This window comes from Numenius arquata, chromosome 21, assembly GCF_964106895.1.
Source record: "Numenius arquata chromosome 21, bNumArq3.hap1.1, whole genome shotgun sequence".
NCBI lineage: Eukaryota > Metazoa > Chordata > Aves > Charadriiformes > Scolopacidae > Numenius > Numenius arquata.
Window position 1 is genome coordinate 6,870,560 of NC_133596.1, and position 16,346 is coordinate 6,886,905.

Here is a 16,346-nt window from a genome sequence, read left to right on the forward strand (position 1 = left end):
ATCTCTGTCTCCACGAGGCGGTCTCTGAGCTTGAAAGCCACCTTCGCAGGGTCGTGCCCCGCAGCATGGGGCCGGGAGCAGGTCCTTCCCTCACTCGGCGCAGCCGGCCGGTTCCCCGCGCAATGCCGGGACTCCGGGCTTCAATGGCAGGAGGAGGAAACGCTTCGCCTTGATCAGGAGGGATAAGAATAGCGAGCGGCAGGCGGCGGACGGTGGGGTGCGGATGAAAGGCGTCTGGCTCTCATTCTTCCCACGCCCGGGGCGATCTGCCCCTTCTTTTTTCCGAGCCATAATTGCATGCCACGCCGCAGATGAGTGTCACACTCCACCAAAGCCGGAGCACCGCGAGGCCAGGACTCCAGGCTCTCCGTCAATGAGCGGGGAGGCAGGGAGGATGCTTTTGATCCCGCTCTTCTTCCTCTGACGTGCTGAGGAATCATTAGGCTCCGAGGAAGGTATTTCTCTGCCTTGAGCTTTCCCTTGCTCTGCAAAAGGGACCAACTGCTGCTCTGCCATTTCCAGAGGGCAGAGGGCCCCGCGGTTCCGGTGGCCTATGCAGCACCAGCCCATCTCACAGAAGATGCCCACTGAGCTCCAGGCCAAGTTCAGAGCCAAAGCCAACATCCCCGAGCCCTTGGCAGTGCCCAGCCGTCACCATGGTGGACGCTTGCATGGCCCTTCCTGACAGCGGTCCCTGGCTTTTGGTGGCTTCTGCTCTTAGATGTTGTGCTGGAGACAGCCTTGTCTGGGCCACCAGGGCCCGTTGAGGTGGTGGGGCACCAAGATTTTCCAAGACCAGCAGCCGTGGTGGGGTATCGTGGCCTCCTACTTTCCCATGTTTTTCAGGTGCATCTTCTGGCTTGGCTTTGATTAATTTAACACATGCACACAGAGCATAAGGAGTCTCAAACCTCCGTCTCCAGCAGCTGAAATCCAATAATTATCCAGCGTAACCCACCTAGAGAAGCATTCTCAGCTGGTCAGCAAATTGTGAAGAAATTCACCATATCCTTTAGAGCAAGAAATTATGCTGGAGTGTAAGTTATGACTCCGGCAGCCTTACAGGTACAAAAAATAAAATGAAAAGGGTGGGTGAGACTGGAAATTTAAATGATGCACTAGAAAACTCTGAGCAGGTGACACCTCGATCTGAGATAACTTTAGCTGAGGGTTTTCCGTTTGGATGAAGGGGATGTGGCAGCAATGTCGGAAGGAGATAGAAGGGAAAACCCTAGCACTGATGGTGACACCAAATGGGGTTGGAGGTAGAAGAACAGCAGGGAAGCCTGCGTTGCCTCAGGAGGTTGCTTTCAGGGGGTCCTGCAGCTCCATCCCCTTCGGCAGAAGGTTGGGGGCTGCCGGGGACTGGGGGATGGTGCTGATCAGCTCCGTGTCACCCCTGTGCTCAGGTCCAGGTCATCGAGGTGCCGTTCAGGGGAGATGCCAGAGGAAAACAGGTCCAGGGGGTGACAGCTGGGACCATTTTCCCCTCAAAAGCACCCTGCATCCCCCAAACCTCACCCTGCTGGCTTGGTTTGCTGTGCCAGCCTGTCCCTGCCTCCCTGGGGATGGTGGCAGCGTGTGTGGGGGCCGCCGTGCAGCCGTCCCCGCTCAGCCAGGCTGATGGAGTGGCTGAACTCCAGCTCATTAAGTGTCCCACTGTGTTTGCTGCACATCCCAGACCGGCACCTAATGAATGTCGCAGGGCCCTCCAGGTTAATGAAGAGGTGATGAGACATGGTGGGAGCCCTGGGGAGATGCCGGGAGGATGTGCCGGGGCACATCACAGCCATGGGTGACTGCAGGAGCCCGGGAGCATCACCTTGTCTCCCCTGGGGCAGGAATCTCACCGCTGAAGCCCTCTGATGCCTGGCTCCTCCCTGCATTGGCACGATGCAGTTCAGCTGAGTGCGACAACATCCCTACAGCTGGTTGGTATTTTGGGGGGAGGCTATTTTGTCCTATTTTTAGGAAATGCCAACATGGATTGGGAACTTTTTTTGGGTCTGGGAGGGAAAAGGTCAGCTTGAACAAATTTCTCAACCTGAACTGAAAAAAAAGAGAGGGGCAAAACAGTTTGCTAGCTGTTTTCCAGACAGACCCACTCCAGCTTCAGATGGCAGCTAATTAAAGTGCTGACATTTTAAGACACGCTGATGTGAAATCTCTTGCTTTGAGCCAAGTCTGGGCCCTTTTCAGAGTTCGCTTCACACATTTGCTGCCCGGAGTCCCCAGGAGCGGCACAAGCAAATTAAGGGGAGGCGATGGGTTGTTTTTAATTTAGTGTTTTTCTTCGGGTGTGAGCAAGTTTTTAGCCTTTGGAAGAAAGCTGTAACGTCAGGCTGCCTGGGCAGAGATCTCCAAAAAAAGCTGAGCTCTGTAGCAGAGGTGCCTGTGAGGGTGTTTGAGTTTTGGCTCTGCTACGTCTTACCTTGCGCAGGCAGAGAGAAGAGGGAAGGGGGAGTCCCAGCCCCACGGGATGGGAGGCTGGGGCAGGAGAGCATCCCATGCCTCCGACACCGTAGCATCACCCCAGCAGCTCCCACCTACACGAGCAGAGCAACCTCAAGCCTGGCCATGCCATTTTCCAGAGGGCTGGGGGCTTTTGGATTGTCCCCAGGGCGGGAGGAGCGGGAGGGCTGCGGTAATGTTGTGCCGTGCCCTCTGCCACCGGCAGCGCAGAAGGGAGACGCGGGCCGTGAGGCTGGGGCTGGCTGGAAGGCAGTGAGCTGCAATCAGGAGATGTATTGTGGCTGTTGGGCTGCCGGCACCATGCAGCGCTTGGGAGACAAAGCGCAAAAGTCGGCTCAGCTCAATGGGGATGCAGGAGGTGATTTTGGGGGGGGGAAGGAGACCAGGGGTGGAGGCTAGAGGTGATGGGGAGCAAGTAAAAGGGGAAAGAGCCTGACTCATCCCGGCTGCTGCAAACATTTCTGGCTGGGGTGAGACTATAAATACTGATGCAGCCAGGGGAGGGGGTGAGCAAGATGCAGAGGGGTGGATGGACAGACAGATAAACAGATCTTGGCAGGCTGATCTGGAGGGAGGGGTTGATCAGGACACAGGAGAAATAGCTGTTGGAATAGGGGGAAGCACCCTGCTGAACAGCATGGTCCGAGGGTTGCTGCAAGGCTGACAGTGCTCCTTCTCTCTCTGGACATGAAGAAGCTTGTGAGGGCACTGCTGGGGGACGATTTCTCCCCCAGAATATGTCCAGTGACACCAGTTTGTCCTCACCCACCAGCAGGCTGTGCTAGGGGAGGCAGAGGGACACCCAGCCCCAGGGACAGCAGAAGGTCTGGTGGGTCCTGCCAGGCTGCAAAGGACACATGTGGGGATTGATCCCACGGGTGAGATCTGCAGTGCTGGGGGGGAGCTGGCCCGGGGAGTTCCCCTGGCTCAGGGGGCTGAAAGGCTCATCCGTCTGGGTGCAGAGCCCCTTTGCTGTCATTGTCTTATTGCTGTCACAGCCCCGAGCTGGCTGGAGGCTACAGCTGCAGTCGCTGCCCTGGGGTGAAATGCCGGCACTGGGACGCAGAGCCTGTCCCTGGCAGAAGCCTCTTGAGCCCAACCATCCCATGGCCCGGCATTTTGGGCCAGAGGGGTGGCGGGTGGCAGGCAGGGTCTGCCTTTTGGGGTTCCCAGGGCACCGAGTTGGGGGGCATCTTAGCCCCCACTGCTGCTCTGCCTTCTCCTGCCTGAGCAAACCTGCCCAGCCCCTGCCCTCTCCAGGGTTAATCCTCATCCACCTCTCCCTGGCTGTGGGGCTGCAGCCCCCAAGTCCCCACCTCAGATGTTTCCCTGCTTCCCCACGGACCCCTCTGCTGGTGGTCAGGAAAGCATATGCCCAGTCTGCAGGAGAAAAATCTTCCTTTTCAATGTGAAAGGAGCTGGCAGGTTTCTGGTGCCAGCAGGGGAGGGACGGGTCAGCAGCAACATTCAGCTTTGAACTCTAAAGCCCCAATCCTTGTAGCCATCCCTGGTTTGGGGTAGCCGGGGCATGCAACCCCCACCGAGCAGGCACCCACAGCTGTGCCGGTGCCAGGGAGCAGCGAACGGCCCAGTGGAGTCCAGCCCCCTCCTGCTTATTAAAATATATATATATATATAGGGAGGAACTATTTTATTAGCTCAGCAAAGGGGCTCAGCGCCGTGAGCTCTGCTGTGCCGCCCCGCCGCAAGGTTGGTGCGAGGCTGAAGGTGAGCTGGGAGCCTCTCGCCGGCAGAGACATTTTCTGCTCCGTCATCCTGAGTTTTCTGCTCTGCTTTGCCAGACTGTTCCAGGGAAGGCACCACACGGCGCGTTCTCCCAATGCCATCTAGCGTCTGCTCCAGCAGCCCCAGACAGTTGTTTTAAGGCATCGAAGCTTATTTATTGCAGAACGATCTTTGAGGGCCAACAGGCTGCTCGGGCTGGTTATTAACAGCGGTACTTGCGGCACGGATAACTAACTGGTGGGTGCACAGGTTGAGCTTGATTATTTTTACTATCACTCCCGTTTCGCACTGAAAGCCCACCCCGGCAGGATGGAGCACGAGGATGCGACGACATGTCTGGGGTGATTAAAGTCTTTCAGCCTTCAGCCACTTGTCTTGTAGCCCCGACATCACCTGAGGCTTAATCACTCAGAAAAGTGCTGTCATGTCCTATTGTCACCGTATTGGGAGCACGACCTCTTTCCCATTTAGCTGCCATTTCAAAATAATATGACTTGCCAGGGGACAGGCATGACTCAGGAGGCTGGTAATAGGATATAAAGACTTTGACCGGTGGGTCGTCCATTTGAATGACACCAAGGTCAGCGGCAAGGGCAAAGATGTCATTTGCACGATGATTATTTGGCCAAACGACGCAACATGGACGTGACTGGACCCCTTTGCAGCAGTCAGCAAGGGCTGAGGGCTGGGTTGGATCCTGCTTCCCCTTTGAGAGCATCCCGGGACCCCGACCCCTTCCCACCTGGGTGTAAGACCCAATGGCTGCCTATGATCCCTTCCAGGTTATGGGTTTGCCCTCTGTGTTCTTCCCTTGCCATCATCACAGGGTCATGGTCTGCACAGACTGGAAATGCTCTTATTTCTGTCCTCTTATGGGCAAAGTGCCAGAGCAGCACCTCCCCTCTGTGATCCCCCTCACAGCAGCATCTCCCCTCTGTGTCCCCACCACGTTCTTCCCAGTGCAGAGAGATGTCCCTGTGCTCGCTCCATCCCCTTCTCTGCTCACCACCATCACCTGCCATGATTTAGGTCCCTGCTAACTTCGTCCCCGTCCTCAGCCACCACTGACCATGCGGATTTATCTCCTCGGTAGCAAACCATCTCATCGAGTCAGGTTGATTCCGTGATTAATTAAGCTCTTCCTAGAAATGAGCTTACTCCCTGCAGTCTCGCTTATAAATATTAGCAGATTAATGGGTCCTGGCCATGTTAGGTGGCCGCTACCAGGCTGGCCGTGGAGGGTTTGCCTGCTCTCATCCAGAACAGAGGTTTGCAAAAGGAGAGCTCCTGAACAGACCCAGCATCTCTGCAAACCACCGTCCTGGCCACGTGAAGGAAACCTGCACCAGGGAAAGCATTATTATCAGCGGCTCTTGGGGCAGAAATGAGGCAGTGGAAGGTCCTTTCAATGTCTCGGTGCTGGGGGTGCAGTGGGGTACAGCACGTGAGTACAGCTCCCCTTGCCTCGTGGTACCTGCAGCTCCAGCCGCTGCAGCGTCTGTTCCGTGATGCTGGATCCAGACACCTTGGCCAGGCAGCACTGCTCTCCCCCTCCTCATTAGCACGCTGCCCTCAGCCCCTGCTGTGCCGGCAGGGTGCTTTAATTGCTGTGGCCTCGTTAGCAGTGCTGCCTCAGGACAGTAGAATCATAGAATGGTTTGGGTGGGAAGGGACCTTTAAAGGTCATCTAGTCCAACCCCCTGCAATGAGCAGGGACATCTTCAACTAGATCAGGGTCCCATCCAGCCTGGCCTTGAATGTTTCCAGGGATGGGGCAACCTGAGCCAGTGTCTCACCACCCTGAGAGTAAATTATTTCTTCTTAATATCTAATCTAAATCTCTCCTCTTTCAGTTTAAAACTGTTCCCCCTCGTCCTATGGCTCTTCTCCCTGATCAAGAGTGTCCCCCCGTCTCTCCTGGAGCCCCTTGAGGGACTGGAAGGGGCTCGAAGGTCTCCCCGGAGCCTTCTCTTCTCCAGGCTGAACCCCCCCAACTCTCTCAGCCTGTCCTCCCAGCAGGGGGGCTCCAGCAGAGGCTGTCCATGTCATTGATGAAGATATTGGTCAGGATGGGGGAGTGCAGGATGCAGCACAGCGGGGATGGATGGGGACGGGGAAGGGGGGGATAACCCAGGCACAGAGCAGTCACTTTGGCTGCAGCAGCCACGGACCCTCACACGACTCTCCCAGGGCTTTAGCCACCATCCAGCCTGCCCTGTGTGTTTAGTTTTCACTAATCTGTTTGGGTTCTTTAATTATCTGCAAACAAGGTGCTGCTGCCTTGGAATAACAGGGGGTCGGGGAAAGGGAGCAGCGGGCGGCTGGTCTGTGCAAACAGAGCTTCCCTGCCGCTCTCCACCCGCCCTCCACCTTCACCCAGCACCTATTTTCCTGTATTTATCCAGCATCGATAATGGGATTCCGCCCTGCTGAGCAGCATCTGCATGCTCCAGCACCGAAAGCAGCAGCGATTCCTGCTGAGTTAGTGTGTAAAAGCCTCCGCAATCATCTTGTGCTACAGACCTGAAGGAGGGTTTAAATACAAGGCTCTTTAATAAGATGAAAATAGCCCTTTCCCCACTGGGTGTCTGCTTGCTCTCGCATGCCGCAGGAACCCTCGGGTTGTGGCAGGGCCCGGCTGTATCTGGGCTGACGGGTTTCCTGAGACACCGAACAATTCCCGTCCCTGCACCGTCAGCGCGACGGCAGAAACGTGGCACCAGCTGGAGGAGGTGCCATGGGCTATTTCGCCCCCAAAACTTCTTCAGTTGGACTTTTTTTTTGGTCAAAGGACCAAGAAAAGCTCTGAATATTATTATTGTTGTTTTTGTTGTTGTTTGTAAAATCAAAGTGGAAAAACTTCCTGCTGTTCCAAAACCTTCAAGGAAAAATCAACGTGTCAGTGGCCCAAGGAAGCGTTTTGCTTTTCTTTTTTCTTTTCTTTGTTTTTTCGGCAGCTCCTGTCTGACGATCCCCCCACGAAGCGGGTGGGCTGGACGGAGATGCCCCACGCAGAGCAGGTGGCCCCAGGAGCTTTAGATGGGTGGCATCCTCCGACGGTGGGCAGAACTGCGCTGGTGGTCTCACCTGAGACAAGCATCGGCACAAAGCACCACCGGTGCCTTGGAAGAAACCTCATGCCTCAGTGTGTGCAGCAGGAAAAAGGGTATAATCCTATTTACCTGCCTCCTCCAGAGCTGGCTGTGGTGTTTGATTCATGTCAGGAGCTTGGCTGGTGACTCCTGGATGAATGACGCTATATAAATGCAAAGTGTTATTAATATTTCATGTTGTAGTGAAAATGTACTAATGGGGCTTGTTCCTGGAAGATAAAGTGTTGCCATTAATACACCTCCGCGTCCCCAGCACCGTGGGCTCGCGCGGGCTGGCTGGTTTCAGCCGGTGGAGGGTGCAGCCTTCGGCACCCCCCCTTCTGCCCGTGGGAAATGGAATTCTCCAGAAAACTGAAGCGGTGGGACAGGAGCTCTGGCTGCGGGAGCTCGGTGCCCGCCAGCCCATGGGCAGAGGACACACCAGGAGCCACTGGCTGGGGACCAGAGGCACTGGTGGGCTCTGCCTGGAGCCCAACACCAGCGTTTGGCCCAGAACCTGCCCATCACGTCTGGCAGATCCCCAAAAGAGGGGATTTTAACCCAGAAAGCCACAAGCGCCCCTTCGGACACCCGCAAGCCTGGGGCAGAACATCCCCCTCACGCCCCTGGGATGGCTGTTGCTCGATGCCCTCCTTGCCTGCCCGCGGGGGGACACAGCCCCCGGGAACCCCCTTCCTGGCACAGCCACCACACAGACACGTTAAAAAAAAATAAAAAAACGGGCTTGTTTGATTTCAAACTGCAGAACTCTTCCCTGGAGCCATCCGCAAACAGTGGTAATTTACTTTACAGCTGTTTAGATTTGTTTCTCTACTTTTTTTTTAAAAACCCAGCAGAATTGCAAATGAAATGTGTGTTTGCTCCTCAAATGACTCCAGCTGTACCTGGGCTCTGGCACCCCTTGCCGCAGCACCCGGTCCTCGGACACCCCCCCCAACCCATCTGACCCCCACCCCTGCTCTGTGCTCCCCGCTGCGCCTGGGGGTCAGGCATCAAAAAGGGGGTTCTCTGAGCTGGGGGCTCATCTTGGGAGGGCTCCTGGGCTTTGGGAATAGGGAGAGGGTGATGGGAAGAGACTTGTGCCAGCTTGCAGGTGAGGGGAGCACAGGAAAAGCGGTTAATTAATTCCCAGTGAAATAATCAACTGCCGCCCACTCGCCAGAAGGTGGGGAGGGATAAAGGCTCCTCTAAGTTATTGCCACGGTGCAAAGTTTAGGTAAAAAGGGATTATAGAGGGAGGTGTCCCGGTGCCTCGGGGCTCCCAGAGCTTTGGCCACATCAAGTCTGAGTAAGCAAAGGCGGCCACAGGGAGGGGGTGAAGGGACCCCAGGTCATGCTGGGCACCCTGTGGCATCTGGGGGCAACTGGCCCCGAGCACCCACCCTGTGCCCTGCTGTGGAGCCACCGATGCAGCCCTTCCCCGCACGGGGGCAGGATCGGGCCCCCGCACGCTTCGCCCCAGGAAATCTGGCAGTTTACGGAGCACATGCCCTGAACCCCATCCCTTCCCCCTGGGAATCTCCTCCTCACTCCCAGGAGCCCAGGGATGACTCACGCGGCGCCGGTGTCTCTCGCACCGGGCGATGAGCTCCTGCCCGGTGGGCAAGCACCGACCGGCAGCAGCGCCGGCCTCGGCAGAGGGACACCCCGCAGGTAAGCAGCATGGAAACACCCCCCTGCTGCAGCCCCCCACCCTGGTGAGGTGCGGCTGGGGCTGGGGAAGAGGCGTCTGCTGCAGAGCCCGACCCGACACCGGGGTGATGGGCGCATCCTGGGCTGCTGCCAGACGTGTGTGCGGGGAAGGAGAAATCTGGGGTTGCTGTGTGAGTCCCTGGGGATCGCCCCGGTGAGACAGGAGCTGCCGGCTCCCATGGGGGGGTATGTGCCTGGGGAGCTTCTGTGGGCCCCCCCAAGCCCTGCGAGCAGGCACATTGCAGACCCCGGGCTGTGCGGAGCAGCGGGATGTGTTCACTCCTAAGAGTGCTGCCAGCGAGGGGGAATCTTGTTATTTTACTTATAGGTAAGATGTTTAAGGAGGGTCAGTGCCAAACGCAGCCCCACACCACATGGGGTGCGTTTATCCGGCACGATGCAATCCAGGGTTAAACCAGCTGCCGGGGTTCCTAGCGCTGGTACGGGGTGAGATTGGTCTGAACCGATGAAAATTGGTTATCGTGGCTGCCCAGCCCTGGCTCAGCCCCTCGGTGTTGCCTGGGGCTCTGCAGCCCCCCCAGCTGACCCGCTGGCCCTGCTCCGTGGTGCCGGCTCGCTGTGCCCGGCGTGGCCACCCCGGCGCGTGGGCACGGAGCGGGTGGGCGCAGGGCTCGTCCCGCGCTGCCTGGGCGGGAGAGCGGAGGCGACGGCAGATTCCAGCGATGGGAGAGGACGCGGCGGTGGAGCCGCAGAGCTGCCGGGTGAGTCATGTCCCGGCTGCTCCTATTTGTCCTCTGCCTGGGCCGGGCCTGGCAACGTAAGGGAAATTAATAACAAATACCTGGGCAACGAGGCGAGAGATGGGGTGGGCAGTGCAGGATGGCATTGGGCTGAGGCTGAGCAGGGCATGGACCATGGCGGGCAGTGGGTGAAGGATGCTTTTGCTGTGGCAGAATCAGGAAGCTTTGCCAGGTCCCCATGACCCCGCGGAGGGGGGGGACTGCTCTGCGGACACGCATCACCCGGACCAGGTCTGTGCTGAGACACATGTCGGTGCATGTTCCCGCGTGCAAGCAAAGGCCACAGATGGTTCCCCGAGGCCACCTGGGCAGGAGCTTTGGGACACGCAGGTGATGCGATGGGGACCTCTTGCTGCTTCTTCGGTGTCACTGTATGTTCTCTCTCCTCCCAGGGTAGCTAACAGTATCAGGGGACCATGAACTGGGGGGTGTTTGAAGGGCTTCTCAGCGGGGTCAACAAGTACTCCACAGCCTTCGGCCGCATCTGGCTCTCCCTCGTCTTCATCTTCCGCCTGCTGGTCTACGTGGTGGCAGCCGAGCGGGTCTGGAGCGATGACCACAAGGACTTTGACTGCAACACGCGGCAGCCGGGCTGCACCAACGTCTGCTTTGACCACTTCTTCCCCGTCTCCCACATCCGCCTTTGGGCCCTGCAGCTCATCCTGGTGACATGTCCATCCCTCCTGGTCATCATGCACGTGGCCTACCGGGAAGCCAAGGAGCAAAGGCACCGTGCTGCCGGCGGGGACAACTGCCGCTGCATCTACCCCAACCCTGGCAAGAAGCGGGGGGGGCTCTGGTGGACCTACCTGCTCAGCCTCATCTTCAAGGCTGGCGTGGATGTGGTCTTCCTCTATATCTTCTACCGCTTCTACAGGAACTACACCCTGCCCCGGGTGGTGAAGTGCGAGCTGCCCCCCTGCCCCAACGTGGTGGACTGCTTCATCTCCCGGCCCACCGAGAAGACCATCTTCACCCTCTTCATGGTCGTCACCACCTGCGTCTGTGTCATGCTGAGCCTCATCGAGGCCGCCTACCTGATCGGCAAGCGGTGCCGCGAGTGCCTCCTGGCCAGCAGTGGGGACAGCCGCCGGCACAGCCAGGACTGCGCCCTCTCCCACCCCGAGCCCGTGGGCACGGGAGGGCAAGTTTTCCATGGGGTGGACTACAAACCCCCCACGGCCTCCATCCCCCCCACGGACTCCAGCCCCAGCACACTGCCCGAGGAGGAGAATCTTCTCTAGAGCTGCCCAGGGGAAGGCAGGAGCCGCTCGCCCACCCTGCACCATCCTTCTCTTCCATCTCCATCTCCTGGTGCTGGGGGGTGGCAGCACCCTGGAGTCGGGCTGTGCCCAAGGGCTCTCTGCCTCTCCCATCCTGGGGAAGGCACATTGCTTTGTTCTGCTGAACTTGGGGTAACCCCAGTGCTGTAGGACACATGCAGTCCCCGAGAGCCAGCAGGGACGAGCAGCTCTGCGGCGGCTGCGAACCAACAGCAGTGCCGGGAGGTTGAGACCATCCCAGCTGTGATGGCTTTAGCTGGTCCCGAGGGTGTTATTGCAATGAATAAAAATGTCTGTCCCTACAAAGTGATGGCCAGAGCGGTTGTTCTCCTGCTCCTTGGGCACAGCACTGCCAAGAGGGGAGTAAGGGCTCCATCGCCCCTGGAAAGGCATCGCTCCCACGGCCAGCTCTGGGCTGGGTTTGGACCAGCTGAATTTGGGCAAACCACTGGCTGCAGGTTCAATTCTGCTGGAAAAAAGCCACTGAAAATTGGAGCAGCCCCTGGAGCTGGGCATGAGCGATGGCTTTGGCCAGAGAGGGGGAGCGCCAAGGCTGGGCGGGTGGTTTTTGGGATGTGCGGGGTGTTATGAGGTCTGTGCTGCCTGGGAAAGGGCTTGTCCTTACACCCAGAAAGTCAACAAGAGAACTCTTGCTGCATTCAGCAGGCACTGGATGTAGGCGAGCAAGGAGGACAGCTTAATTACCTCCCTGTAATCCCTGGCTTTAAAAAAAAATAAATAAATTCTTGATTTAAGATGGGCTACTGGGCACAGGCAGACACACCCAGAGGTGTGAACATCCCTGGGGACCCACGCGTGGGAGATTTAAACATGTCACAAGTTTTCAAACCAGCTTGGAGGTGTTGTGGAACAGGGGCCAGCCAGGACAGGCACCCTTGAGCCCCCCAGGGAACCCCTCTCCCTACCCCTCACCCTACATAAGCAGCACCGCAGGTGTCAAGGCCATTTCAGGCTGATGCTATAGTCATTAATAACACTCATTAGCTGAGTGGGGACAAGAGCGGGTCCTTGCTGTGGCAGCAAAGTGCAGGGGTGAGGATCCGGCTGGGCAGGCAGAGCCCGCCGTGGGCTGCCGGCTCTTCCTGCCCGGCCAGAGAAAAACACCTGAGCAAAACAGCTGAATAAAGGAGAGGAAAAACACCCCAACCATTGATTAAACAATAACATTAAATGGCAGAATATGATCTTGTTTATTGCTGTAATATGTCGCGTTCTGCGATGACTCAGGCGGTACTGCAATTTCTAAGGCCATCAACAGTAACTGAGCATTAGCCGGGATGAATAATTAACAATAATTTCATGGCAAATGCACTCGTAAGTAACATTAACATTGAACATGCAGCTCGATCTGTTACTGGTTTCGCTTTATTTAGAGGGTGCGATTATTATTTTTTCCATGAATACCGGCAGCCCCAGTGCTCGCTGGCTCTGCCGCAGAGGAAGCGGACCTGGGGTGTGGGAGATGCCGTCAGCCCCTCCTTTCAGATCGGTCACTACAGCTGCTGCCCCTTTGCAGCAATCCCGACCCACCTGAGACCCTCCCTGGGCACAGCTGAGCTCTGTCCCACAGCCCACCCTAGGGATCGGGACCAGCCGGGGTGTGCTGATGGGGATGCAGAGGAGGGATGCCAAGGGCAGGCAGGGCTGCAGGGACTGCCCGGCCACCCCACAAGGGTGGGGATGGTGGAGGAGCCCTGGGGGGGATCTCTGCCACCAGCCCAGGACCCTCTGGGCACATGGTGGCTCCTTGTGAAGACACCAGTGAGTTTGGAGACCTTTGGGGTAAGAGAGGCAGATGGTGAAATACGGGTGGATTTCTTCCCTCTTTATGTGAGGCTGTGCTGAACTCTACCTTCCTTCTGTCTGCTCCCGTTGCTGTGCTTGTTGGATTACCCACCTGAAAATTATTTTCTTTACTGGGGCCTTTAATGTCAGAGGATACAAGCTGTCCTTTGTGTGCAAGCCGTTGCCTCTGATTTAAAGAGCGAGGGCTGAGCTGTTTGTTTTCCGGCGAGGTTGGCTGCTGTTGATCAAGGCTGCCCTCGATTAGCAAGAATCCCGAGGTGTTCCCCAGCTGCAAGCGCTTAATCGCTGCGGAGATGGGACCCGGAGCAACCACCCTGCCCGCCTGCCCCGATTCTGCGCAGCCGGAGCTGCTGCCCGTTGCGAGAGACCGGGCCATCCAGTTGCCGTGTGTTTTTGTGCTGCTCTATCTCGCTCCGAGCAAGAATTGCAGCCGCTCCGCAAAGCGCCGGCTGCCTTGCGCCATCCAGGCTTGGGATCAGCGGCGGCTGGCGGGACAAACGGGGACACTTGGCTCCTTCTTTCTGACGTGTTTCTGGGCTCCGCACCAAGGGGAGCTGAGGTTGCCCCTGCTGGTGCTGCAGAAACGGGGGGCTCAGGGCTGCGCCACCTCCTGGGATGCAGAAGTTAAGAGGCAGGACTGGTGTCGGTGATAAAGCAAATTATTTGGGGGTTGTCACAATAAAATCTGAGTATGACTTTGCATCATCATACAAGGGATTAAATTTGCTTGTAGGATTTAAAACAAACCCATCACTAACTCCAGCCCAGCCAGGGATGTGGAGGGGCTCAGTGCGTGGTGGCACAGCTCAGGGACAGCCTCTCCTTCCCAGTGGGGGTTTGTTTATTCCCTGCCCCAAAACTGCTTGTTTGCTGGGAATTGAAGGGAAACTCTTTGATTTACATCCAGCGTGTTGGAGCGAGCGGCTGCCCCGGCTCCCAGGCTCCCGTGACTCCCCGTGCCCCAGCGCCGGCCAGAGAGGTCTCCTCCCCAGGGACACGGCCCGGAGCGGGACAGGCGGGTTGTCAGGATGCTGTCGGCAGGCAGGGAGCTGGAGATCAGAGGAAGGGCTGGCTCCCAGCCCCCGGCGGGCGGCCGAGTGCTGCCTTCTGCCATTTAAAGAGACTTTGAGGTTTTCCTCTGGTTTGGCGGCCGCCTGCTCTGCTGCTTGGTTTTTTCCTTCATGGAGAAGCCAAGGTGGGGCTGCTGGAAGTCACTGGGTGTTTTTAGTGTTCACTTCTGGCACTGAAGCCAGTCACCCATCGCCCCACCGAGCAGGAGCGGGGTGACAGCAGGGTGACATGCCCGTGCATGCACCCAAGGCTTCTCCAAGGGCTCCCCGGTGCTGGGAGCTGCCAACCCGTATTGGCACCTTGTCCCCGTCCCCACACCAGATCAGTCAGCAGAGAGATGGCAGAGGGGGTGCAGGGACTTTGCCCTTTGCTGGGATGCCCAACTACCCATCTCAGCTCCGCAAAACACTCCAAAACACGGGGTGTTTCCCTTCCCCACCCAACTGCCGTAGGGGAAATCTTCTGCCTGTTCCAAAAGGCACCTGAACTTTCTCGCCGTTGCCATGTGGCCTCTCCTGAAATGCCAAAATTGCAGGTAAAAGGCTACTGGGGGGGGGTCCTGCCCTGCTCTTCACCTGGCCCTTACAGGGTTTGCCGTGGGGCAGGGAGCGGCTGCCTTCGCAAGACATCAAACCTGCCGGTGGTTCTCATCTTCCTGGGTTTTTCATCTTGAAGGCCACAGCCCCCAGATTCCTCATGGAGAGGCTCTCCACAACAACATAGCTCAAATTCCTGATCCTGCCGATAGCGCTGTGCAAAGGCAGCTCCTGGGTGAGGGGCTGCTCCGGAGGCCTCCCTTTGAGGGTGCTGGTGCCTGCCCCCTGCTCCAGGCTCACCCCCCTCTGCACCCCCAGGCTCCCAGGAGGGTTTGCTTTGGGTCCCACTCCCGTGGCCTCTCCCTGCCATGTCCCCACCTCAGCGAAACCCCCCCATGCTTTATTTCACCTCCTGGAGTCAGAGAGCTGCTGGGTGAGTGGCTCCTTGTCTGCCACAAGTGTGGGGAGCAAACCTCTCACAGCATCAAGCACCCGGCAGGGCTCTTCAAACGTGTCCCCATGGGAGGGGTGGCCCCTGCCAGGTGCCCCAAGGGGCTCCACAGGCCAGGGAGCCCCTGGGAAAAATGCCTTGGAGCGCTCGGCCCTGGGGTGTGCCAGAGTGATGCCAGGAAAGCCTCGGGGCAGCCACGGGCGAGCGGAAACACATTCCTGGCCGGGCCACGTCTGCAGAGGCACGAAATGGGGCTGCTCCAGGGGAGAGGCTGAGTCGGGCACCCGGCTGACACAGCCCCCGGGAGCCACCACTGCTCTGGGGCAGGGACCGTCCCTTTAGGGATACATCCCGGGTTCCACGAGGACAGGACTGGAGGCAGCTGGCAGGGCAGGGTCCTGCTGCAGGGGTCCCTGCTGCCGTGCTCGGTCTGTGCCACTCTTTGGGAAAGGTCCCATCTGGGACGCCCCGGCGCTGGCAGGGCGGTGGCTGCAGGTTGCTGTAGGTTGGAGATACCAATGAGCTGTTGCAAAACTATTACTAAGGCAAAATCATTAAAAAGTGGGTTATAATTGCGTAATTTGTGATTCTTAGCAATGGTTGCTGGCTGACAGGCGGCTGGGGGGATGGTGCGAGCCCAGTGCTGGTCCCCAGCCACCCTGGTCTTGCCCGGGGTTTGCAGTGCCCAGAGCCGCCCCTGCGGGGGACGGAGCATCACCCGGCAGGAACCGCTGGCGTCGCTTGTGGAGGAATCTGGCTCCATTGATCTCGCTGCAGGATTTGACCTGCCTTGATTGTTCAACCCGAGCGTGTGTGTGCATGTGCACAGACAAGAACCTCCACGGGAGCTGTTTGCCGGACTCACCCAGTTACTGGGAACAGAACAAACTACCCTTCCCCTCCCCACTCACACTCAGCGCTGCGCACACAAAGCCTGGGCACCCGGGAGGGCTGAGGACGGGAAAGAGCTTCCAAAAAGTACCTGGATCCTGCCACCTCCCTGTGTCCCTTTACCGGCTGGGCAGGTACCTCCAGGACAGGGGGGTAGGGACAGGGGGTGCTCGCAGGGCTGCTGGGGACCTGCAGGTTATGGGGGGGGGACACGACAGACCCTGCAGTGCTAACGGGGTGCAGCTGTGTTAGGTGGCCAAAGGTGGGGACCCCGACAGCTCGCAGTGCCGTGCTGGGACCCCAGGGGCAGTGCCAGCATCGCTGGCCCATGGGGCAGCGCACCCGGGGGGCAATGCAGGGGGATGGCACAGCATGGCACCCTGAGGAGCAGCAATGGCCACCCCAGGCACCACTCCTCCATCCCACCGCCCTCCCTGGTGACCCAAAAAGGCCGAGCCCCCCGAGGAGAAGGTGCACAGCCCCACTCTGTTGGGTTTGCACCC

General features: G+C 58.1%; 1 protein-coding gene across 1 annotated transcript; it reads left to right on the forward strand.

Moving 5' to 3' along the window:
• Positions 1 to 10,200: 10,200 nt before the first annotated feature.
• Positions 10,201 to 11,028, forward strand: LOC141474126 (gap junction beta-5 protein-like). Its single transcript, XM_074161846.1, has one exon. The coding sequence runs from the start codon at positions 10,201 to 10,203 to the stop codon at positions 11,026 to 11,028; it is 828 nt and encodes a 275-aa protein (XP_074017947.1).
• The last annotated feature ends 5,318 nt before the right edge of the window (positions 11,029 to 16,346 follow it).

Coding starts and splice junctions, on each gene's coding strand:
- LOC141474126 (XM_074161846.1), top strand. CDS start 10,201: ATGAACTGGGGGGTGTTTGAAGGGCTTCTCAGCGGGGTCAACAAGTAC.